Source organism: Columba livia, chromosome Z (genome assembly GCF_036013475.1).
Source record: "Columba livia isolate bColLiv1 breed racing homer chromosome Z, bColLiv1.pat.W.v2, whole genome shotgun sequence".
Taxonomy (NCBI): Eukaryota; Metazoa; Chordata; class Aves; order Columbiformes; family Columbidae; genus Columba; species Columba livia.
This window is the reverse complement of record NC_088642.1, coordinates 67,697,668-67,723,179: the sequence shown is the minus strand read 5'-3', so window position 1 is coordinate 67,723,179 and position 25,512 is coordinate 67,697,668. Positions and strand designations below refer to the sequence as shown.

At 42.6% G+C, this 25,512-nt stretch overlaps 1 protein-coding gene across 2 annotated transcripts; it reads right to left on the bottom strand.

Moving 5' to 3' along the window:
• Positions 1-8: 8 nt before the first annotated feature.
• RIGI (RNA sensor RIG-I) lies at positions 9-24,799 on the bottom strand. Of its 2 annotated transcripts, XM_065046262.1 has the most exons (18): positions 24,560-24,799; positions 24,289-24,420; positions 22,200-22,378; positions 20,248-20,398; positions 19,326-19,451; positions 18,422-18,532; positions 15,566-15,719; positions 14,410-14,668; positions 13,526-13,688; positions 12,997-13,098; positions 12,047-12,204; positions 11,599-11,734; positions 10,148-10,296; positions 8,199-8,289; positions 7,328-7,498; positions 5,622-5,773; positions 4,972-5,118; positions 9-3,257 (listed from the first exon to the last, which is right to left on the bottom strand). In XM_065046262.1, exons 1-18 carry the CDS (start codon positions 24,663-24,665, stop codon positions 2,958-2,960), a joined length of 2,787 nt encoding a protein of 928 aa, XP_064902334.1. In that variant the 5' UTR covers positions 24,666-24,799; the 3' UTR covers positions 9-2,957. The 2 variants fall into 2 exon arrangements, with proteins under 2 accessions (XP_064902334.1, XP_064902335.1); XM_065046263.1 differs by lacking the exon at positions 12,997-13,098 and having other exon boundaries at positions 61-3,257.
• Positions 24,800-25,512: the final 713 nt, after the last annotated feature.

Here is a 25,512-nt window from a genome sequence, read left to right as displayed (position 1 = left end):
AACAAAGCTTTGACTTTAAACATCTTTTATTTTCTCTGTAGGAGAAGAGTCATACAAGTCTTGACTTCTAATCTTTTAATTCTTTTTTCTTTAAAAAATGTGCATGAGGCAGAATGAATACAAATACTGTCAGATACTGGCAATCCTTTGTGATCAAACAGAATAACAGTGTGATGTACTTCCTTCTGTTTTGTGATCTCAAGGAGACAATCCATCACAATTTCAAGATGCGTGTCAACAACTTTTATGGCAGTTAGCAAACACTTGTTACAGCAATGTGTTCATTGAAGTCAGTGACTGCCATATCCACAATACCACGTGAATCTGTTTACAGTGACAACAAATATCCTCTTACTCAGAGATAAACAACGTTATCATACTAATTCTTACTCTTAATTCTAGAGCAACTGCCACAACAATGAACATAGCAGAGAAATCATTTCAAAGTAATCTCCTAATGTATTTTTAGTGCGGTCAGCTCCAGCTGTACCTGGAAAACAATGAAAGTAGTTCTGAAAGAAGTCAAGAGTCATAAGGAGGGGATAGAGATTTCACTGTACCTGCAACAGGTTATTCTTGCTTAGTCCAACAAACACCTCCTCTGTGAAAACTTGTAGAGTCCTGCTAAGGTGTTCCAGGGTCTGAAGCATCTCTCATATGAGGAGAAGCTGAGAGAGCCAGGTCTGTTTAGCCCAGTGAAGGCTGTTTGTGTACAAATACCCGGACGGAAGGCACAAAGAGGATGGAGCCAGGCTCTCTTCTGTACTGCCTAGTGATGTGACCAGAGGCAGTGGGTGCAAACTGAAACACAGGAGGTTCCATCTGAACATCGGGAGACACCGGTTCGCTGTGAGGCTGATGGAGCACTGACTGGAAGAGATTCCCGAGAGGTTGTTGCATCTTCATCCTTGGAGATGGTTAGATGCTGTCTGCATGTGGCCCTGGGCAAACTGCAGTAGATGACAAGATGACCTCTAGAGGACACTCCCAACATCAGCTGTTCTCTGATTCTGTGAAACATCTTAACAGAGAGCTGTCAATATGGCGAGAATCTTGAGCACTAGTTGGTAATAAATCTGCAACTTTGGGTCCAATTGCAAAAAAAGAATGCAAAGATTCTCAAAGACCAAGTGCTGGTGTTCTTCCCCACCCTCCCATCTCCACTGCATACTGAAGGCAGGCTTGTTGTATCAAGTTGAATTCTTATTAATGTGTTACCTCATCTGCCTTTATTATACTAATTTAAGCTCAACTGCAGAGTTGTTTTAGTCTGAAAACCTTGCATTCAAACAACAGGGAAAGACTAAAACTCCTCAAATCCCAGTAGTTATTACTATAAGCTGTGAAACTTCAGACTGGTTATATTTTATGCCCAGAGTCCCAAAGTAGATGGCCCTTTCACACAGCTAACTCATACTCAAAGGCTGTGATTTTTCCAGTAAAAATTTCAAAGTACTAAATTAGCCTTTTAAAAAATATTTTTTCCTAATATTTTTGGGGGGAGGCATTATCCAGCCATAAATAATCTTTATCCATTCTTCTCTGATTCATTTTTGGAAGCAGCTATTAGAACAGCAAATTTACTAGGTAAAAAAGTAAGCACAGAGTAAGTTACTGTAGGACTGATATTCAGGCTTCCTGTACAGTACGGACAGCTCTCACCGTAAAAGGCAGGGACCAGGATGGGACATGAAGTTGTTTTGCTTTTAATGCCGTAGTTTAAAGGAACACCATAAGTCTCACTGATTAAGGTTTAGGTAGTTTAAAGTAATATTTTTACTCCATGTTAGGTTCCTGTTCATGGTGATTTATTTTCTTCAGAGTTCAAGTTTTTCAAACACATAATTCTTCCACATACATATCTTACCACACTATGAAATGCATAAAGTGAACTGAAAATATGTTTGATCCTGGCTACAGAAATATTGAAGAGTGAGCTTGGTGAAGAGATGAACAATCAACAAGTGCTTTAAAGTGTATAGGTTTAACAATGTTTTATAACTGTGTCTGTAGCAATTCCTGTTTTTTCTGACCTAAGTCTGGGATCTGGGTAGGGACACTTGTTCCAGTTCTAGATCAGCCCTGACAAGAACTCTGCAGAATGAATATTTGCATCTTAAGAAATTTCAGATGCCAATTCCCGAGACAAGACATCAGGGTAAATGCTAATCACCATCTAAATTGAACCTTCATCTATCTCACAGGGCACTGCCTGTCCCGCTTGGGGCTTGTTCAGTTAAGCAACACATAGAAAGGTGTCCATTCTGAAAGTGCTGGAACTGCAACATGACAAATGTCCAATGATAGAAGAAAACTGCTACCATTTCAATGCAGAAGATGCCTCCTCCAGGAAGTGTCTGTGAAGCCCTACTGCTTTTCTCAGACTGTTGCAGAAGTGTTCTCTATTAAAGATGGATTTAAAAGATGCCACATCTTCCTTACAGAAAAGTTACAGGACATTTTCTCTTAATTTTCTGTATACCAAAAACGCCTAGAGCATTAAAAGTAATTTTTGAAAAGCTTTAAAAGTAGCTAAAATAGTGCTTTAAATGTCTCATGCATAAGCCATTTTGTCTGCAACCAGAAGTTACTGGTAACAAAGAGGATTCTGATTGGGACAGAAATGCTTGATGTTGTGGCCTATCACCTAAAACTAGATGTTTTGTTAGTCATTCAACTTGATTTTGTTTTTTCAGACCAACTTTATCGTAGCAGCAAAGATTAGGATATAGATGCTTAGGAGCATGTTTGACCATGCTTATATTAAAAAGTCTAGTGAAATGTTTCATTATGTGGCAGATTTCTTGTAGTGGCCCTACTGGCCTTTTTTAATCTAGCCAGATGCTGGATGAGGCAGGCCTAACATGTCAGGCAGCACAAAGAAAAATAGCTTTTTAATACATGGAAACATCTGCTATTTAGTGCAGTAGGGTGATACATGCACTAAAATGCTGAGTTTAGCTGGATGTTTCTTCATCATCAAAATTCTTCCAAGAGAGATTAATAAGTTTCCATTTCTGAAAATCCATTTGTGTCCTGGTTTCAACATCCTCTACTACAAAGCTTTTGATTTTGATCACGGGTAGATTGTCAAACGTCTTGTACTTCACTGTGATTCCCCAGTCATGGTGGCAGTCAGCATTTTGGCAATACATTTTGCTCCTTTTCTCAAAACAATCAAAACAGACTGGCTTCTTGTGAGGCTTTGTCATATAACGCTCCTTGAACGCATCTTCTATGACAGTGTGATGAGATTCCTGAAACAACACGTGCCAGAAGTGCTTAATAGTTGAAACACCATTCCTCATTTTTCCTGACATTCCTGCTTCCCCTCACAAATACCATTTCCCTGGTAAGGTGCCTCCTGTCATTTGGGAGGCTCACCTTCCAACCCCCATGGCTCATTGCTCTTTCACCCCCATTCATTAAATACCTGGTACAAGAAAGGCACAGACCTGGGCTTGTCAAAACCAAAATTACTATATACCACCAGTCACCAGCTTATATGTATTTGAACTTACTTAGCTTCTCTAAAAATCATGCTTGCAGTATTGGAGCCTTGTGCATAAAACTAACGGAGTCATCAGGCCAACAGGGAACTTGAGAGACTCCTGTTACCCGCTCATTCTGTTTGACCCCAGCTTCCCATGAGGGGTAATGCAACTACTTTCAAGTGGTAGCAAAAGTAACCCTAACATGGTAAACAAGTTACAGTTGTTATTTGTAACATACATAAGCAAAGATTTTAAAATGCAACAACACAAGTTGAAAGCATATGTACCATTTGTGCTGGAGTCTGAAAATGCTAGTTCCTGGAAATGCAACTTTCAGTAAATATATAGGCTGAACTATAACAGAACTCAGTTCGTAGGGATTATTTAAAATATTCCAAGAGATTATTTGCAGAGTACTAAGCAAAAAATCTTTTTGAAGGGTTTTCTGAACTCTCAGACCTATTTGCACAGGTACAGGTGAAAAGGCAGTATCAGAAAATGGAGTAACACTCAGAGGTGCATGTTAGATATCCCTTGTTATTTGTCAAAGAAATAACAAGCTTTTCACAAGGCTGAGCTATTCCCAGCTCCTTGCCTGTAGACCTTCCCTGTGCAGAGGGGTAATGGATTGTATCTACATTCCAAAAACTGGAAAAACAAGATATTTTCTTGATTAAAAAGGGAATTGCATGAAGGCAGGTATTCTGTAATGCTCAGCTGTGGCCTGAAGCCCCTTGTCACATCACCACTGTGCTTTTCAGAGCAGTACAAATAGAATAAGCTTCAAAATAACAAATCTAAGAACTAAAATAGGCTCAGAGTGCCCAGAAAAGGCTCTCTTTCATTGTCACCACTTTCCACATATAGAGTATTGGCTTCTTGGGCCTACAGATAAATTCAAGTTCAGAAAGAGTACAATAAAAATGTCCACATAGAAGCAATGTGGACTACCTAAAGAATGGAAAATAAATATTGAAGAATTAAAGGGCTGTTCTTGTAAAATCATGGTTTGCCTTGCCTTTCAAAACAGAAAACTGGCCCATAAGCTAAGGAGCTAAACAGTGCTTTGTACAGATAATTTTCAGTCAGCAGGAACAGTGGTAGAAAACTGCAGGAAGATGCCCAATCTTACGCTAATCAGGAAAGAAAATATCCAGCAGTTACACTAGTAGGTTATGTCATTGAAGATCACATGGTTTTCCACAAAATTCATCAATAACAGAAGGGGGTTTGGGAAAATGGAACTGATTCCTGTCATATCACATATTTGTACACCTTGGACACCATCACCTACCATCATAACATGCTACAGAAGCAGTTATGGCTGGTCCTGTGCTTTACTGATTTACTCGGGAATTTTTTTTCTGCTCCAATTTGCACAAAAAAGCCTACTTTCCACACTGATAAACAGTGCTGTTGATTCAATAGTGCTGACTTCCTGGGTGTTCATGGATGAGGTTTCCATACAGAGTCCTACCTTTATAACTCTGATGTCATCTGTACTGCAGGCATATGCTTTGCATTTTCCACACAGAAGATTTTTTTTCCCTTCCGCTCCCTTAGGTCTTGTTTCTTTCTTCCTGGAATCTCGTAATACATTTTCCTTCATTTGCAGCTCTTGTATCTTTAAAATTAAAAAATAAATAAAAGCATCATTATAAAATTCAAGAGAATCCCCAGTGTCTGTCTAAACATGACCCAGGCTATGCATAAGAACACCTAGGAACCGATTACTTAAAAGCAAACAAACAAAACATTGCTTGTTCTAGCAACTCATACCAATGAAAGAACGCGATATTAATAGTTTCTCATCTCCCTGTCCACTATCCCAAGTAAACACAGCAATATTTTTCTTCCAGTGGACAGAATAGTTACATTTTATTTCTAAGCTGAGAAGTTTATATAAATTCTACCTCAGCCTCTAAGTTTTTTCAAGTTACAGTACAGATGGCATTCTGCAAGCTCCGCTGTACACCCTATCCTTTCTCTGCTGGTCTAGCCTTGGTCTGAAACCAACACCGCAAAGACTTTCCTCATGTTATTACTTGGTTCTAGAGAGCCCTAGATGAAGGGCAATACAGGTTATGCCTCTAGAGCTGAGTATGAAAATTCCACAGAAGTACACACCTTTCTTGCGAATATTGTTTCATCCCAATTCTGTAGGTTTTCAATAGCTTCGTTCATCATTTCTTCTTTATAACAGTTATGTTTCTCATTCTCAACCACGTCTGCTCTGCTCGTCACAAGGATGCACTTGCTGTCTCTTGCCCTTCCACGACCTACACAGAAACACGTTTATCCTCTTTAGTTACTCTTAGCAAGATGTGCAAAATCAGCAGCTATGCCATAAAAGAGCATTAAGGACTTTCTGTGTGGCTGCTTTTGTTTCCCATGTTTGCATTCAGATAATGCTGCTTCTAAACTGCTCTGTCTTCTTTGATCACAAACCAGAACAAGATGCCCATTCCAGGTATCTTCATGGATGTCCCTCAGCCAGCACTCTGTTGCGAACTTCTCTGGCCTGCCTTCAGTTACTGTACGTTATCTCGCTGCCTTCTTGCAGAAACAAAAGCCAGAGGAGAAAAATTCATCTTGGTCTTGCTTACTAGTTTTCTGCCGTGCTAATTGGTGTCTATTAAAAAAATAAAATCTATCACAAAAAACCCCTGGGGAACTGGAAATACAGTGCTGGCAAGAAAAGAGATAGCAAGAGCAAGTACCATCTCTTCTACTTGTCTGTGCCTACTGCCTGCCTGCTTTTTGCTGCTGTGACAAAGGCAAACTAAGAGCTACAGAGATCTCATACCAGTTTAGAAGTATTTCAGTTAGAAAAAACGATCACGTTCACTTTTGAGCTCTCCTTCCCACAAAATCAAGATTGTATGTTATTTTTAAACTGAGACAATCTATTTTCTTTGCATTTTTAATGACTTGTTAAAAAGAAACACTATCCTTTCACCCATGAATATTAATTCTGGGCCAATTATTTCATTATAAAACAAAAATAAGAAAATCACAAGACACAAACCCTGAAAGCAAAGGACTAAGTACAATGGAGATCACTTCCCATCCAATTATGAAGTTAACTACTCAGGTGTATGATAAAATACTGCAGATGCACCCTTGAAAGACGTAAGCAGTTTCCTGACATTTAGGAATGTTGAACAGAAACCAGTATTTTATATGGCTCTTCATTTCCCTCTACTGGCCGTATTGTAAAATCACCAAAATTCAAGACTGAAGTCTTGACAGATTTTTTTTAGATAAGCCAAGGCACAAACAGGGTTTCTTTTTATTATGGTTTGTTTTGTTTTTTTGGTGGATGTTAGAAGTCTGCACATGTGGAGGTTTCAGGTGCCGGTGAGCAGCTGGGTTGGGAATAAGCCACTGGGCAGGGGAAGTTCTTCAGAAGCCAAGGAAATGCATGAAACTCCATTGCAGCGGTCCTTTGTAAATTGTCAGTCAGAACGATTTGTGCTATTTCTGACTACAGCTTTTCTAGCCATTCTTCTGCTTGTATGTAGAATTATCCACTTGAGGGATTAATTCTCAACAGTTCAATGACCTTGTGCAGCATTGCTAATTTGTGTGGCAAAAGAAAAGTAACACAACATCAAGGACTCTGTTCTGTGAACAGATTTTCATGTCTGGTGCCATCATTCATGTGGCTTCAGCAGCACAGAGGAACAACAGCAGGACAAACACATACTACTGTAGTATTTCCAACCTGACACTGAGTAGCACTTTGTCAATTTCTAGGCCAGAACAGGTAATAAGTTCTAAATATTACTTCTAAATATTACTTCTAAAGTAATAGCTCTGAAACTCCATACCTCTGACTTGGATCATTTTGGTGAGGTTACCGTCGTATTCATAGAGCACAACAAGGTTGCACTCAGAAATATCGATGCCTTCATCAGCAACAGATGTAGCAATTAGCAGTCTGCTGTCCTGGTCCGTTTTGAATGCATCCAGTGCAGCCTTCTGCATTGGGAGGGTCATACCTACAGTACCAAGAAACTGTGTCAGGAATACACAATGAAGAGTTCCTTGAGCAAGATACCTGCATTTGCTCTACTGTGTCCTTTTGATCTAGAAAAGCAGTTTAAATTTTATATCCAGCTGGCTGTGTGCTCTGCCCACTGAGCAGGAATTCCTGTTGATGTGCCGCAAGAATTGTCATCCTGGGAAACACCATTTCAGACACAACACCTTGGTGATCTTAATTAGAGAGACCAATACAACTTGGTTATTTTAAGCCCAGGCTAACTCTTAACTTAAGCCATGCATAAGTAATTTCAACTGTAACTCCCATTCTATCTTAAAATGTCTTTGTGCCACCAAACACAAAATAAGAGAGGGATCTGTAAAAGGAACAGGGAAAATAACACTAGAAGTAATCACAAGAAGCCATGACAGTGAACAGTTTCTAAACCTCTTTTGAACTAGCAAAAGAATTCTGCAGCAAAGGGTCACTGACAGTGTTACTGCTGCTTTAACCAAAGGTTCTGGACAGAAAAAGCAAGTGTCTCCTCAGAGCTGGTTGAAGGTCTCTCTAGATAAGGCAGAAAGCATTGCATAGTGTTGCATGACTTTCCTGTGTGTAAGAGCACAGAAGATGAACACAGGAAGAGCACAAACAATTTTACCATTGTAGCCACCATAGGTCTAGCAACTGGTATTCCTCAGTGCAAACGTGTGTACCTGTTTTGTGATCTCTTCCTCCATGACCCATCAACACATCTGGCTTTATGTGGCTAAGCAGAGGGTTTGCTTTCATCCACTTCTTCAAAGCCTGGAAAGCAAATCAGGGAGTTAGGTCCCTGTCCAGATGAAATGCTAATTTGGGATAGATAGGTAGATCCTGCCCCTGCTTGCCTATTTATCAAGACAACACTTCCAAGAACCAAAAACAAAAAAGAAGGTGGAATTTATGCGTCAGGAGGGAACGTCTGTTAATAGGTGAGAAAGCAAGGGTCATGCCATGATGCCAGATCCAACCATGCCACAACTGAACTCTACTTTTCCCACCTCTGCAATTTGAAGGCTGGCTAGAGAGTGAGCAGCCTTTCACTTCTAAAAAGTATGTCTTTTTCTCTTATAAACCAACAGATCACTGAATACTACATCTCTGGGCTGTAAAGGAAATGAGTTGCTATTTACAAACAGCACTCTCACTGTGCAATGAAAGTAGCACCTTCAAACTGCTCTTACATAGAACAAAACTCAATCAAGATACAGGAGGCTTTTACATCTATAATGGAAAATTGCCAGCAGATACTTGGTATTGTTAGTCTGGACTTCAGGCTGCCTGTTATTTCTTTTCTGGTTTGCAATTTATCCAGCCTATCACAGTATCACAGTATCACAGTATGTTTGGGATTGGAAGGGACCTCAAAAGATCATCTAGTCCAATCCCCCTGCTGGAGCAGGAACGCCTAAGTGAGGTCACACAGGAACATGTCCAGGCGGGTTTTGAATGTCTCCAGAGAAGGAGACTCCACAACCCCCCTGGGCAGCCTGTTCCAGTGTCTGTCACCCTCAGTGAGAAGAAGTTTTTTTTCAAATTTAAGTGGAACCTCTTGTGTTCCAGCTTGATCCCATTACCCCTTATCCTATCATTGTCTGGCACCGAGAAGAGCCTGGCTCCATCCTCGTGGCACGCACCCTTTATATATTTATAAACATTAATTAGGTCACCCCTCAATCACCTCTTCTCCAAACTAAAGAGTCCCAGCTCCCTCAGCCTTTCTTCGTAAGGGAGGTGCTCCACTCCCTTAATCATCTTCGTTGCCCTACGCTGGACCCTCTCCAGCAGTTTTCTGTCCTTCTTGAACTGAGGGCCCCAGAACTGGACACAATATTCCAGATGTGGTCTCACTAAGGCAGAGTAGAGGGGAAGGAGGACCTCTCAATACCCAAGGATAAAATGGGAGTTGGTACTCTCAGCTGATGAATCTATTTACAATACCCAGACACTATGATATCTTGCAGTAAATGTTTAAGAGCTACCAAAGCTAATGATGAGCAGCGCACTTACTTCAAGCATGAACTTTTTCTGGCAACAAGGTATTAGAAGGGAGAACAAAATATCATCCAGCCTAGATCCTTGATCCTAGGCAAGTGTGATATAGACCAGTGCATCAGAGGTGTCCAGGGTCACATGCTCCACAAATTATTTATTTTTTCTTTATCAAGAACACGTGCTAGGGCACAGACCTCCTCTGGGCCCACAGTAATCCCCCAGGAAACGTGTAAATACCTCCTGACGTGCAGTCAGTGATAAAGAAGAGCTGCTGGTTTATAGCACTTCCACATCAAAGCAAAAAATCTTGTAAAATGTCTTGTTAAATCTGACTTCAGACTTAAAGCACAAATCTGACAGCTTAATGATTAACTATGGCATATAGCAAGAAGAAATGATGAAGGACACCACCCCTGTACTGTTGTTTTTAGAAAAAGAAATTTAAAAAAACAACTTTTCCTTTATCAGAGCATCAGTGCTTAGGCAGATACAGAATGATAAATATTTCCTTAGGAAGATGAAATACATGCATATTTTTCTATTTCCAGATCAAAATGGGAAACATAATAGACGTGGCATTATATTTTCTCACTTCCCTTTTTAGGAACTTTAAAAATAAATGTCTTACAGCTACTAAGGCTCTTGTCTTAACAAAGAGAAGAGTGCGAGTCTGTGGGTTGTAGCGGTATGCTTCATCCAGGATGGCAGCAAGCTCTTCCAGCTTGGGATTCTCATTTGATTGATCCTTTGAAAGGGCAGTCAGTTCTGGTTCTTTCTCTGGAAGTAAACAGCAGTGTCTTGAATAATTTACTTTCTTTAATGCAGAATTCTCACCCAAATCTACTGTCAAATGCCACCCACATTCTCTTTAGCATCTGTTTTTATTTTCTATACCATTCATTCAGATGCAAGTAAAGAAAGCTATTGGTTAAACAAAACAAAATCCCCAGAAAAAAAAAAAAAAAAAAATCTGAATCTCTCACATTTTGTAGCAAACTGACAGAAGAACCTCTGTGACATACTGTGCATCAAAAGACAGCAGGAAAACAAACTCAGTTCTTGCAAAGAGCAGTGCTATTTCTTCTAGGGAACAACTGACAGTAGAGGGCACACAGCCCAGCGATTTAAAATTGCAGCCAACACTGCAACACACCAGACCACAGGCTGGTTTATAGCACACTGTTACTAAATCAGAAGTTAGAGAAGAGTGCAACCTCTAACGTTTAATGAGGAGGGCACAAGGGCCACCTGCTTCTTCCAGAAGCCTGGGATGTGTGCGGGAGCACTGGGTAGGGGAGGCCAGGGAGTGCCCAGAGCAGCGTGTGCTGCTGCCTTGGCTAATGCTGCCATTGGAGAATCATAGAATTGAATCACAGAGTAGTTTGGGTTGGAAAGGACCTTCAAAGCTCATCTAGTCCAACCCCCTGCAATAAGCAGGGACATCTACAACTAGATCAGGTTGCTCAGAGCCCCGTCCAGCCTGGCCTTGAGTGTCTTCAGGGATGGGGCATCTGCCACCTCTCTGGGAAACCTATGCCAGTGTTTCGCCACCTTCACTGTAAAAAATTTCTTCCTTGTGTCCAGCCTGAAGCTCTCCTCCTTTAGTTTAAAACCATTATGCCTTGTTCTGTTACAACATGCCCTGTGAAAAAGTCTGTCCCCGTCTTCCTTATACTCCTTATACTTCCTTATACTCTTTTAAGTACTGAAAAGCCGCAGTAAGGTCTTCCCGGAGCCTTCTCTTCTCCAGGCTGAACAACCCCAACATCTCTGACTTGTGGGGCACACCCTTAAGGAGAACACTGCCTTACCTCCAAGTCAGGCATTTAAGAACCTACTACAGCATCTAGCTACAATCACTGCTACATCCTCAGCTCCTGTACTGGAAGCTTGAAGGCCAGCAAGTAAGTTGCCCTCTGTCCACCCTACACTACATTCACACCCACATGGACACTAGATCTTCTGTAAAGTGCGAAATTTCTGGAGAAACAACCACACTTACTCTGAAGAAAACACTTGAATCATCTTACCATAAGCCTTTTTCTCCCCTGCAACTGTCACAGATACTGTATGAAATACCTTGAAATCTGGCTGTCAGCTGCTTCTCTAATTCTGTAAATGGTCCGTTTTTGACATTTGTGAAAAATTCAGTTAGGTAGGCTAAAGCATCTTCAATACGGGCATCTTCACTGATGATGAGAGCATCATTGAATTTCTGCTCAGAGAGACATACACATTTAAGCTTCATTTGCCATGGGACAGGTGATGAGTGCAAATTTTATTTAGCTCGATTAAGTATTACGAACTTGTGTTGTTCTTCCATTTGCATGACAAAGCAAGCATTACAAAGTCTCCTCTGCACTATACAGTTCTTAGAGAGCATCTTAAGACACAACTCTTACATGCCATGCTTTAGCTTATGTCAAATAAAATCATTAAGCTGAACTGTTCCTATGTGAACATATCTGGATCAGAAGGAACAGGACGGTTTCACTTCTCTATGGAAGGAAAGAAGATAAACACTTACACGCAGGTGCTCAGTGCAGATGAAAATGTCTCTGCAAATGCTGCTCTCCTTCTCCTTGTCTGCCAGCTGCAACAGTCTGTATTTCTTCTGTGTGGTAACTATCCAGTGTTCATATTTCTGCGTTCCAAAATCATTCTTGTTCATTTGAGAGATATCATCTAGTAAAGAAGAAGGAAACAAAGAGGTTGGAACCCTACAGACAAGTATTGCCTTTCTTAGGCAGCTGTATCCTCTGGTGGTGCTCATGTTCCACAGATCCTCCTCTGTAAAATTATCTTAAATACCTCTCAGTAGGAAACAGGAAACAGACCTGGTAAACAGTGGAAATAGGGATACCCAGAAGTATAAAGATGACAAAATACTTATCAGAAAAGGTGGCCAGGGAACACCTAAAAATAACTCTGAGCACATGCAGAGAGGCCAGAGAAAATATGAGAAGTGTCAGAGCAGCAAAAGTGAAAGTAAATTTGTACTGAAATGAAGAAATTGCAACATTCAGAGTAACACCATAACTGAAACACTTTTTGTTTTCCTTAACAGAGACAGATTCAGGTATGAAGCATTTGGAAAAACGCTTAAATAAGAACATACAGGTATCCCTCATTAATGAAATCCATCTCATTGAATTTTGAAAGCAAGCACTTCGGTAGTTCTGTTTCAGATTCTTTAAACATTCAGAAAGATTTGACAGTGTCAAAAAGACACCATTCTTAGCTGCAGGAAGAAGGTTGAAATCTAAGCAAAAATATTTATGATTATCAAAGTAATCACCTATAACAGGAAACTAGTCAACGTTTATACCTAGAATCTCTTATTTAAGAGATATAATAAGCAAAAAGAAAGGAAGGGGAATTAAGTGGAAAAAGAGTCACTGCTTTAGCAGCCATGAGGCTTCAGACTGATATAATCAAAGACTGAATCCCAGTTACAGGCATATTACAGTATCTTACCCAGTGAGTAGATCTCCCTCATCCTTGCCTCTGTCTCAGACATGAGACCTGAAATAATGTCTGCAAAGTGATTCTGAAGTCGCATTCTAACCAGTCTGACATCTAGAGACAAGAAGTGGAAGTCAGTAGCCTGAATAAGTAAGACATTTCCCTGGGCAGCACAGAAAGTCTTCGTATGGTGCTCCATGCAATCATAATGATGTTTATAGTTAATGAGCATTATGGTTGCACAGAAAGAAACAGCCCCCAGTCTTCACTGGCAGAACTGCACTGGCTTTCCTGCCTTGATAAATAAAAAACAGAGACTGTGGAGGTCAGCAAAGAGAAAATTTGCCCAAATGGGCCCTGTGTCATTGTGGGGCAGCAGTGAAGTGCACACTCAAACTCCTTTCAAGCCAGAAGGAAGCAAAGATTCAGTTTAGTTTTGAACTTTTTACTTCACCTGACAAAAGGAGAATTGGATAGCTGCCTTAAGTACTTCGCATCTCAGAAGGGGAAAAGAAAAAAAAAAAAAAACAAGGATTCTTACCTGTCTCTGGTTTGTTTATGAATCGCTGCAGTTCCTCTTTGTTCTCTCTGACAGTGGAAATGGCCTGTATGTCAAGGTAGGAGCAGAGGGTACAGATGTGCTCTTCAGTTGTAGTGATGTCCTTGGCATTACCAACTCCAACAGAAGCAGTTAAACCTACAATCTGCACACACATATTAATAGCAATGATTGCTTGTCACAAACAAACAAACAAACAGAAAACCCAACTAAAGATGCTGTTACCAATTGTCAAGTTGTCACTGTCTTCAAAAACAAAGAAACAAAACAGGCAGCTGAACTAAACATGAGTACAAGGACTAGATCTTGAGAGCCAAACCTTGTCCCCACTCGTGCCTTCTTTAAGGCACTCAAGCTTAGAGTATCCGAAAATAAATCATCTACCTACTTAAATCTATAACCATCTGTATCTGCCAGTGCTCATCATACAAAGAAACAGCAAACCCACCCCCAGAACTGTCCTCTGCGCTCATTCAGAGATGTCTTCTCAGCTGGACCAAAACCTCCTGTCAGCAGAGGCAGTGGCCCCATTTTGTTTTTGCAGAAGACAGCAACAGAGAGGTGATAAGGAGATTACTAAATTCTGGGGAACATGCTTTCTTCCCAGCCCAATAATCCTGTTTGCTGTCAAGGACTCAGATCTCTGTCATGCTTGATCCATCCTTCTTGGAAGCTGGGGGAAGATGCAACATGGGAAAACAGCCTGGAGGTGTATGAGAAGAGCAAAAAGGTGTTCCAGATGCTACCGTTTCAATTTGCAGCCATTTTTAAATGGGAGTTTGAACTGGATTAACACAAAAGGCTTTGCTGACTGCGTTGCGAAATACATTCTCTAATGTTTCCACCACTGACAGGCTGGACCTTACCTGTGGCAGCTGGTTTGCAGAGGAGTCAAATTTTTGTTCCAGGTATTTGGTCATTAACACATTGTAAGGGTGGTTGCCCGTAGTGTTGTGGCATTCATCAAATATCATCAGAGTGAAGATGGAGAGGGAGCTAAGCGTTCCTTTCTTGATGGTATTCACAAGAATCTGAGGTGTTAGCACAATGATGTCGCTGTCCTGTATAACCTTTTCTACAGAGACATTTGCAACTATTTCACCACAAATTCCTTGAACAGAATATCTAGGAAGAAGAGGCAAAAGGTAAGGTATGAAAAATGATGTCTTGCAGGGCAAAAAGAGCTAGAAGGATGGACTTTTCAGCAAACTTTAACAGTAGTTACTAAGTTCAAAATGTCAAATTCTTTGGGCTGGCAGTTTGACCCACAGAAGTTGAGGAAAAAACTGCTGACAGTGAGTAACTGTATTTTCAATTCCCATTAAATAAAATATATTCTGTTTGAAGGGTAATAGATTTGTACATTTAAGCTGCATCTTTCAGTTCACATGTAAGGTGTATTTGGGGATGCTGTCCCTCATCCCTTTTCTGTATATGTCTGGCAGCATGGGACTGTTTTCTGTCCAGCAGCCTCATTTTCCCATAACTATAAGGATTCATGGGTGGATATGCAGTAATTAGTTCCTTCAAAATCAGAAGCTATAGGTTGTTGATACTTCCCTAAGAAATTTTCAGTCCTGTCTAAGAGGTGGACCCTCATTTTCTGACTACAAGTTGAAAAGCCAAAGAAGTTTGGGTCCTTCCATTTGGAGAAGACTCTGCCATTTGAGAATGCCAAGAGGAATCCCACTGCTGCTTCCTGGAACTGCCTCATTTTTGGAAGCACAGCAGAAAGGTGTCTCAAGATAGAACACGCTTCACAGTGGCACACACACACACTGGTGGCAAGCACAGGTATACCTTGGCCATGTCCATAGGTGCTGCACAACCAGTGCTTAAACTCTCCAAAAGCAGACTTCAGACTCTCCAAAACAAAGTCTACCGTAGTAACTTGCCATTCTCACCACTAGGAATCACCCTTATGGCAATGTCAAACACTTTTGTCACCAGTAAAGCCACTACATTCTGCCCTGGGCACAGTTGGCCTAGAGAGCAGTTAATTTTCCATGGAATTACACTTACCCACTTCTTCCAAAATGCTGTTTGAACACATTTTTCTGTTGTTCATACACTGGCACTTTAGTTGCAAGAAAGACAACTTTCGCCTTTTGTCCTGTGGGCATGTTTTGGAAATGGTGTTCACAAATCAGAATCGCCACAAAAGTTTTTCCAGATCCTTTAAACGAAGAATATGAAAGGTAAAGTATGAAAAGGCGGTATTTGTAAGCAGAAGCCTGTCTGGTATGGATGCCTTGTAACAATAGGGAGCTGACGAGGGAGCTGTACACATCCAGGCTATCTGGGGAGAGAGAGCTGGCTGCTTACTCAGGTGGACAATCATCTTTTTCTCTCTCACAGTCTCAGTTTGTAAAGACCATGTGGCAGTCACTGTGAAGGAAAATCCATGGGCAGTTTTAAGTTCACAGTATCACAGTATCACAGTATGTTAGGGATTGGAAGGGACCTCAAAAGATCATCTAGTCCAATCCCCCTGCTGGAGCAGGAACACCTAGGTGAGGTCACACAGGAACATGTCCAGGCGGGTTTTGAATGTCTCCAGAGAAGGAGACTCCACAACCCCCCTGGGCAGCCTGTTCCAGTGTCTGTCACCCTTACTGAGAAGAAGTTTTTTCTCAAATTTAAGTGGAACCTCTTGTGTTCCAGCTTGATCCCATTACCCCTTGTCCTATCATTGTTTGCCACTGAGAAGAGCCTGGCTCCATCCTCATGGCACTCACCCTTTATATATTTATAAACATTAATGAGGTCACCCCTCAGTCTCCTCTTCTCCAAACTAAAGAGACCCAGCTCCCTCAGCCTTTCTTCGTAAGGGAGGTGCTCCACTCCCTTAATCATCTTGGTTGCCCTACGCTGGACCCTCTCCAGCAGTTCCCTGTCCTTCTGGAACTGAGGGGCCCAGAACTGGACACAATATTCCAGATGGGGTCTCACCAGGGCGGAGTAGAGGGGAAGGAGAACCTCTCTCGATCTACTAACCACTCCCCTTCTAATACACCCCAGGATGCCATTGGCCTTCCTGGCCACAAGGGCACAGTGCTGGCTCATGGTCATCCTGTTGTCCACCAGGACCCCCAGGTCCCTTTCCCCTACACTCCTCTCTAATATGTAATTTCCCAGCCTATACTGGAACCTGGGGTTGTTCCTGCCCAGATGCTGGACTCTACACTTTCCCTTGTTAAATTTCATTAGGTTATTCCTTGCCCAACTCTCCAGTCTGTCCAGGTCCCGCTGGATGGCAGCACAGCCTTCTGGCGTGTCAGCCACTCCTCCCAGCTTAGTGTCATCAGCAAACTTGCTGATAGTACACTCTATTCCCTCGTCTAAATCGTTAATGAATATATTGAATAATATTGGCCCCAGTACTGACCCCTGAGGCACTTCACTAGATACTGGCCTCCAACTAGACTCCGCACCATTGACTACCACTCTCTGGCTTCTCTCCTTAAGCCTGTTTGCAACCTACCTCACTACTCTATTCTCTAGACCACACCTCCTCAACTTAGCTGTGAGGATGCTGTGGGAGACTGTGTCAAAGGCTTTATTGAAGTCAAGGTAGACCACATCCACCGCTCTGCCATCATCCGTCCACCTTGTTACATTCTCATAAAAGGCTATGAGGTTGGTCAAGCATGACTTACCCTTGGTAAAGCCATGCTGACTGCCCCTAATAACCCTCTTATCCTTGATATGCCTTGAGATGGCACCAAGGATAAGCTGTTCCATTACTTTCCCAGGGACAGAGGTGAGGCTGACCGGTCTGTAATTACCCGGGTCCTCCTTCTTGCCCTTTCTGAAGACTGGAGTTACATTTGCTTTCCTCCAATCCTCAGGCACCTCTCCCGTTTCCCAAGACTTGGCAAAGATGATGGAGAGCGGTCCATCAATGACTTCAGCCAGCTCCCTCAGCACCCGCGGATGCATCCCATCTGGACCCACGGATTTATGGATGTCCAGACTATTTAATTGCTCCCTAACCCAGTCCTCATCGACTAAAGCAAACTGCTCCATTGACCTGGATTCATCTGGGGTCTCAGGGGCACAGGGCTTCCCAGGACCGCCTCCAGCAGAGTAAACAGAGACAAAGAAGGCATTCAGTAATTCTGCCTTCTCTGTATTTTCTGCCACCAGGGCACCCACCCAGTTCATCACTGAGTCTGCTCCTAGCATGTGCTCCCACACCAAATCAGACCGTGGCACAGGCACCAGGCACTTTCGGCTTCCATCCACCCCATGCAGCCTTGCTCCTCTCACATTCCCTTTCCTTCAGCACTCATCAGGCTCACTGTCCAGGCCACCTGAAGTTCTTCTGTGTCCCTGCCTCTGCCACCCCACCTGCCTCTCCGGGGCTCCGGGGAGAATCAGGATAGCTACATGGGAAACAGGCAGAGAGAAAGAGCCGATTGAACTCTCTTCTGCTACGGAACTTCAAGCTCTTAACTCAGGCCTGAGCCACTGCAAAAGCTCCCTTGCTGTTCTGGTGTTGTAGGCATTGTATTACAGAAGACACAGGAGTCTCAGGGCAACTCACCCTACTTTTCTTTCAAGTTCCAAGCCAAATTTCACAAAGATCCACAGAGATCAGAGAGTGATTATAACTCAGAAATTCACACAAGGGAGTGAGAAAGCCAAGGTGAAAATACAGAAATCTGAATATAAGCACTGAAATGCCAAGAGTTAATTCTGTCTTGCTCAGTCTCTGTGCTGCACTTGTAATTTCAGGTTAGATCGGGATCTACTCCTGCAAGGAGGACTACTTTTAAATAAACATCTGGAAAAGTCTGACTCAGTCTTTACCATTTGCTATCCTTCATAGCCCTCTCCACGAAGAGAATTTTTCTAAGAAATGTGGTTTTTTACCTGTGGGAGCACATATCAATGTGTTCTTCCCATTGATAGCAGGCTGTGCAAGTTCAATCTGGTAGCTCCGAGCCTCCTTTGGTTCATAAACAGCTGAAGACTGATAGGTCCCTTTCAGGAGAGAAACATGGTTTTGTGAAGAACGTTGTAATGCATGAAATGTATTGTGCCACATACAGTTGCTATCTAAAATGATAGGCAGAGTCCTCACAGTGTACGCAGAGCATTCTGATGACAGACCTTTTAACTGAACATGCACACCAGACAATAACTTTGTGTAGATTTGATGGAATACTTTTGTTACTGTTCGACTGTGCTTCCTAAAATGAACTAATTTCAAGGTCTTGGCTGACAACTCTCACCCCAACTGGTCTTCCTCAACTCAGAGAGCAAACACAAAGGCTTGTTTTACCTCAAATATATGCCCAGTATTCCTTTTAGCCTTCTGCTTTACACACTTTGGAAGTTTATACTGTCTTGAACTGTGGTCTTGTGAGAGGGTTTGCACTTATGGAATAGGAAACAGAAACCACTGGTGGAGCAAAATTTGCTGTACAAGACATGCCAGCCACTGCACAGATCCTTCGCAGTCACATTCAGCTCTCTAAACCAGCTAATACCAGGTCACATGTGAATTAATAATATCAGAGAGAGATGCATCAAAAACAATCTGGTGTTTGAAGACATTTTTGGTAATGATGTGCTGACAGAACTTTGCACTAGAAATGTGGTAAATGAGGGAGAACCTCTAACAAGTGCAATGCCCAGCACAAGATTATTTAAACATTAAACCAGAAGACAGCTAAATGAAGTTAGGGACTCATACCAGCTTCTCAGTACCTTCCTTTGTGGCACACTGCTACAAACTTCCAGCTACAAACTATTTTAAGTTGCTAAGTCTCACCTGAAGCTGAACTGACATTTTCACTGAGGTTATTGTCACATTCTGCTTCTTCAGAAAATGTCATCCTGATTTCAAAGCTGCTTTCAGAGGCGTCTGCCATTTCACCGTCAACATCTTTGCCACGATCTGTACAATCCCCAAAAAAAAGGCATGTTATTGATCCTTGTGATCTTAAAATGTGTTTGCTGGGATGACAAGGTAAAGGAGTTTGTTGCTAGCATGCAAAGGCTACATAAAATGATGGTGCATCCAGGCTCCCTTTCAAGTAGCATGTATAGCACTGACAGGGTTTAGAAGATGCACATACTCAACACACATTTGTCTACCCCTTAAAAATCAAGGGAGATAATAAATTGACAGGAAAGGTATATGTGTTTAGTAACAAGATTACAGATTTAACACAGACATTAACCACAAGCATGAAAAAATACTTAGAAGTTCTTCCTTTCCCCCTACCCTTTGAAAGGACCTAGAAATTGTAAGACTATCTCCATCCTGTATTTTACATGATAATCAACGCTTGCTAAAATTTTCTTTGGCTCCTTAATTATTACCTTCTCAAACAACTGTCACTGGGATTTGCATGAAGAGTCTCATTGCAAACAGAACATTTCACAAAACACTGCTTTTGGAGAGGGAGAAAGAGTACATTTGCACCCTAAACCAGCTCCAGAAAGCACACAGTATCCATGATTAACTTCTACTGGCAACTCTTCTTAACTACTGGCATTAAAATTCATCCAATATGGAGAACTTTTCTTCAGTAGGCTAACATCTTAAATTTTAAAAAGGGGTTTTATTTTTAAACAATAAACCATGTAGTCTGATTTTATGCTTTTAAATTAGCCTAATTATAAAAAAAAAAAAAAATACTGTCTGGTAGAATAGAGAAAGAGCATCATAAAAACAATTTGCAGTTTACCTTCTCTAATGCCCCACAGTTCACTTGCATTGTAGTATCCTGTGTTATCTAGTGCCAGCTGAAGGCTTTTCGGCCAGTTTTCCTTGTCCGATCGACAGAGGCATTCAATGAGTTTAGTTATCCCAGCTGCTTTGCTTCTGTATTCACTAATCTGAACACACAACAAACAGAAATTGCCGTAGCTTCTGAGTGATCGAATCCACTGTTCTTTAACTGATTCTGTTTTGATTTGTTTTGTTTGATGCTGTGCTGGAAATACCACTATTTTTCTCACAGGATAAAAGGTTTCCAATAAAATTCAGTTATTTGCCTACTACTGCTGCCATTCTGCCAGCCTAGGCGTACACTAAACTTAGCTGGACTACATCAACAGGTAGGTTGTTTGCTTAAGTATTCATAAAGTGTGAAACATCGTGGGGCTATTCTGTAAATTTTCATCTGGCAAGGTCCTTGTAATAAGCCATGTCTGCCATAAATCTCAAAGGGCAAACTGATTTTAAAACATCCCAGAATAGCAAAATGCAAAAGTATAAAATTTATGGTATTTGGTTAGATGCAATAGCTTTCCAAAGATTGTGTATCTCCATAAAAACATACCACTTTGAAGTTAAAATAGCTGCAAACAGTCCTTCTAAGGAGTCACAAGGAGTGCGAACACCTCACAGACTCCTTCACACAGCATCAATAACTCATTATTAACCAGTCATAAATGATGAGTGATTGGTACTATGACTTGTTATCAGTCATTGATAATGACACTGAGCTAGAACTGGGTAACAGTACAGTGGATTCATATCCAAAGGCTATGAAAATATTGTTGACTTCTGTCATAGAAAATTTACCTAATGACATCAGACCAGAAGTTTGATTCCACCCTACAAGCATCCCTTTGGAGGCTGTAAAAAACTCAAAGAGCCACCCACAGTTTCTAAGGGTTGCCATAGACTATGTCAAATCCCAGGACAGACAGGAATCAATTTAGGCAACATCTAAAAGCCACTTTGCCTATTTCCTTCTGTATTTTTAGGAGCACTAAAGCAGAATAAACACTCCAGAAAACGGTCTATTTCAAAGGCATAGCAAAACACCCATTTCACTGTAATGTGGCACCTTCCAGAGCCCCTGAGGTCTCTTCACAGGAGTCTGGATTCCCCAAAGATATACAGCTGAATGGTGCCAGTGCCAAAGCCACCCCATCCCACTGCCCTGCCTGCAACCCTTTCACATGTCACCTTACGCACTGGGCCAGGGGGTGAAGAACAAGACGTGCAGGTGTCACAGACAGTGCTGCTGTGGGAAGCTGCTGCCACAGAATCACAGAACAGTTGGTGTTGGAAGAGACCTCTGGAGATCATCTAGTCCAACCCACCTGCTAAAGCAGGTTCGACAGAGCAGATCACACAGGAATGTGTCCAGGTAGGTTTTGAGTCTCCAGAGAAGGAGACTCCACAACCTCTCTGGGCAGCCTGTTCCAGTGCTCTGTCAGCCTCACAGTAAAGAAGTTTCTCCTCATATCCAGATGGAACCTCCTATGCTTCAGTATGTGCCTGTTGCCCCTCATGCTGTCGTTGGACAGCACTGAAAGGAGCCTGGTCCTATCCTCTTGACACCCACCCTTGAGATACATATAAACATTTATGAGATCCCCTCTCAGCCTTCTCTTCTCCAGGCTTAACAGACCCAGTTGTCTCAGTCTTTCCTCATAAGAAAGATGCTCCAGACCCCTCATGATCTTTGTAGCCTGCCACTGGACTCCCTCCAGTAATTCCAGTAACACCACAAAGCCTGCTCTAAGCAGAAAAAACTCAAGTCCCTGCCCAGGGGACCATGGCTGCCCATCCTCCCCACTGAGCAACCTGAGGGATGGGAACCAATACACCCCACAAGTGAAACAGCCAATACCTCTCCACAGTAAAACCAGGGAAATACAGGGATTTTATAGTTAACCATACCTGCAGGATCTCATCACACTCCCTTTCTATCAGGCAGCTGTTCATGTAGGGCATGAGTGCTACTGGATCAACTTCCAGCATTGTTGCTTCTATCCGCTTCAACAGCTGCCTGTACAACTCCAGTTTTTCCAGTTTGCTGAAGTCCCAGTTTTCAATCGCTTCTGCTAGCCCAGTATAACCTTTCAGAAAAAGAAACAAATTGTTACTATGAATTCAATCTCTAGCTAGAATAGGCAGGAACAATCTAAACAACAACAACAACAACAACAAAAAACACCCACAAAAACAAACAGAAACAAACAAAACCACAAACAAACAAAAACAAACAAAAACCCAACACTTTCTCAGCCACATTGGAGAAATGAAAATTATTTTGGCCTGTAACTGACAAAAATCTAGGTGAACTGCAAAAAATTTTTATAGATTAAGTGACTGTTTTCCTTTACAGCACTTGTGTGTATAACATGAAAAACCCTATGGTAAAAGATCAGTAACACTTGCAAAAAGAAAAAGAGAGCTACACAATATCATAGCTCACATCACCCAAGCAATCAAAACAACCCCCTTCCTTTGATCCATACTATACTTGGAGCCCTGCGGGCCCTTATGGTCTTCCACAGGATTTCCCAGAGCGCAGGACACCACTCAGACACCACCTTTGATCCTCTTTTCTTTGATTTACCAGCCCTTAGCTTTTTAGTCCTGTCCTTGGCTCCACCCTCCTTCAAAAATCCTTATCATACAGGGCTCAGGTCAGTCCCTGGCTGAAAGCAAACCAGACACCTGCAGCCCGGACAGTCAGCAAACATCTGGAAACACTGTGCTGGAACAGTGGTGGGGAATCATATGTAGAGGACTTGTGTGATTTGCTGTGTAGGCTCCAGAGGTGGAAGAAAGCACGTCAAAGTCCCGGAGGAAATGTGGGCAAAGACAGGGAATCTACCTAACTTTTTGTTTTCTTTTGGAGGAGCAGGAGGGAAGTGTGGATACTTACCATCACAATGTCTTTTACCTAATTATCCCCTGTCTCTGCATCTGCAAATACAAGAGTAATGCTATACTCTAGTCTCAGACCCAATTCAGACGTATTGGGATAGCCCTCAAAATCAGCATGTTAACTTTTTCAGATTTCTGCTGCAGATACATCAACCTAAATGCTATTAACATGTTCAAGGAAGGTATTCTGGCAATTCACAAATTAGGACTATCACAGGCTTTGGACCTAGTATTTGCTTTAAAGGGAGGGTGCACTACATCCCAGTGGTAAGAAATTTTGTAATAATTGCTCATGGAGATACTGTAACTATACATATTTTATAGTGAGAAAAAGAAAACAAAACTGGCTTATGCTATGAGATTTTGGGGTTCAAGATATCTAAGAAACCACCAACAACAATCTATGATAGAACCTACACGTATAGAGGAAAGCTGGCAATTCCCAGTCATTGTACAACTTCAAAATCTCTTCTGTCACATTTTGGAAAGGAAATGACATTAGGAGGTCACACATCAAACAGTCATAGTTACCAAGGAACAATAATTTCATTCACAAACTATTAATGGTTACTTACTTCTTTACACATAAGACTTCCAAAGCCTTTGAACAATTTTTAAAAATCAGTTCCCAATTTAAGACTTGCTCCTTGAATGAAGTTACCCCACACTATCAGTTAACCCCCATGCACACCCTGAAATGCATTTAGCTTTCACTTCCAGAGGATTTAGCTTTTTAAATTATATTTAGTGAGAAAAATGGCTCTTACTACTCTAAACGCTCTGAGACAGATAAGCCTCCTGTCAATGATGCTTTATTCAGCATCCCTTAATCTTTCCTTGACTCCGTCCATAACTGGAATTGTTCCAGCTGCTTCTCAGGTGGGTGTTTCCCCATGCCTTTGAAGAGCTTTATTTCTACCCTCTCTCAGCCTACTTTTTCCTACCGCATATCATCTGATGTGACAATACCCAAGGATAACAGAGCGATGCTTCACATCCCGGGTGTGCTGGGCTGCCCAGCTGAAGCTGCGGCTGTGGCTCTGGCAGGGAAAAGGGGAAGCGGAGGAGACCACGCTCACGAGTGGGAACCCACCTGCTGCAGCCAGGGCGTCCAGAAAGCCCCGGAGCCAGCCCTCCGCCTCCAGCTGCAGGATGATGTCCAGAAACAGCGCGGCGGCCGCCGTCACCCCCTTCTCCTCCTCCTTCCGGACTCTCTCCTTCATCTCTAGCAAAAACCCGAAGCAAGCACAGAGTGAGGGAGGGGACCAGACGTGGCGGCGGGGAGGCGGCAGCTCCCACCGGCAGCGGGAGGGACGCGGGCGCAGGGCCGCGCCGGGGGAGCGAAGCCGCTGCCGGCCCCTCACCGTCCGACAGCCAGTCCGACATGTTGCTCAGGATGTAGACGGGGTTCAGGCTCCTCTCGATGTACCGCCTGTAGCACTGCAGGCTCCTCTTCTCCTCCGCGGTCATGGCCAGGCCGGCTTTGAGCCGCCGGGACCGTCGGCACCCGTTACGGTTCGGTCACGATCCGGTCACGGTCCCGGTCCCGGTCCCGGCTCCGGCTGCGTGCGGGGCGGCGGCGTCGCGCAGGCAGCGCCGTGCCCGAGCTCCGGAAGAGCTGGCGGGGAGCGAGAGAACCCGCCTCGGGCGGGGAGCAAGCGGGAAACAGAAACTTGAGGCCCGCGTGAGAATGGAAACCGAAAGCGGAGGAGGAGGCCGGGCCGCCGGGGGAGACAGCGAGACGAAAAGCGGTAAGCATGTGCGCACGCACACTGTTGCATAACCTGTGACCAAATGTTTGTGGTGGTCAAGATGGGGGAGAGCACAGCGAGGTAATACAAATAAAGGCACCGCTCGACCCCTCTACCCTTTTGCCACCCCTTCTCCTCCCCCAAACCCTGAACTAGATTTACAGTCTGCATCCTGGTTTTTGAAAGACTGAAAAAACAATTCTGCAAATGTAGGCAAGAACCCTACATGCTCTGAGCAAGTGCTTTCCCAGCTGCTGCCATTAGTATAGCTTGGGAATGTCAAAATGAGAAGATCTGTCTGACCGGCCTCTAGAACGGGAATGAGCATCAAAGCTCACAGAGGAGGCCGGCAGGTTACAGAGCTGAAAGCACCCACAGCTCAGAAATGCTGCTAAACATGACAACTCCATATGCAAACCTCCCTCTAACTATTAATCTATAGAGTGGGTTTATCCAGCTGTTTGCAGCTTCATAAGTCTCATATTCAAAGAGACAACTAACAGGTACTGGCCCAGTTCAAGACACTTGCTGTCTAAAGCCATGGCAGCGCAAGGCCACTGAGAGAT

Coding starts and splice junctions, on each gene's coding strand:
- RIGI (XM_065046262.1), bottom strand. CDS start 24,665: ATGACCGCGGAGGAGAAGAGGAGCCTGCAGTGCTACAGGCGGTACATC. Junction 13,099..13,525: donor CATAAACAAACCAGAGACAG/GTAAGAATCCTT, acceptor TCTTGTCTCTAG/ATGTCAGACTGGTTAGAATG. Junction 11,735..12,046: donor TCTGCACTGAGCACCTGCGT/GTAAGTGTTTAT, acceptor CTCTCTGAGCAG/AAATTCAATGATGCTCTCAT.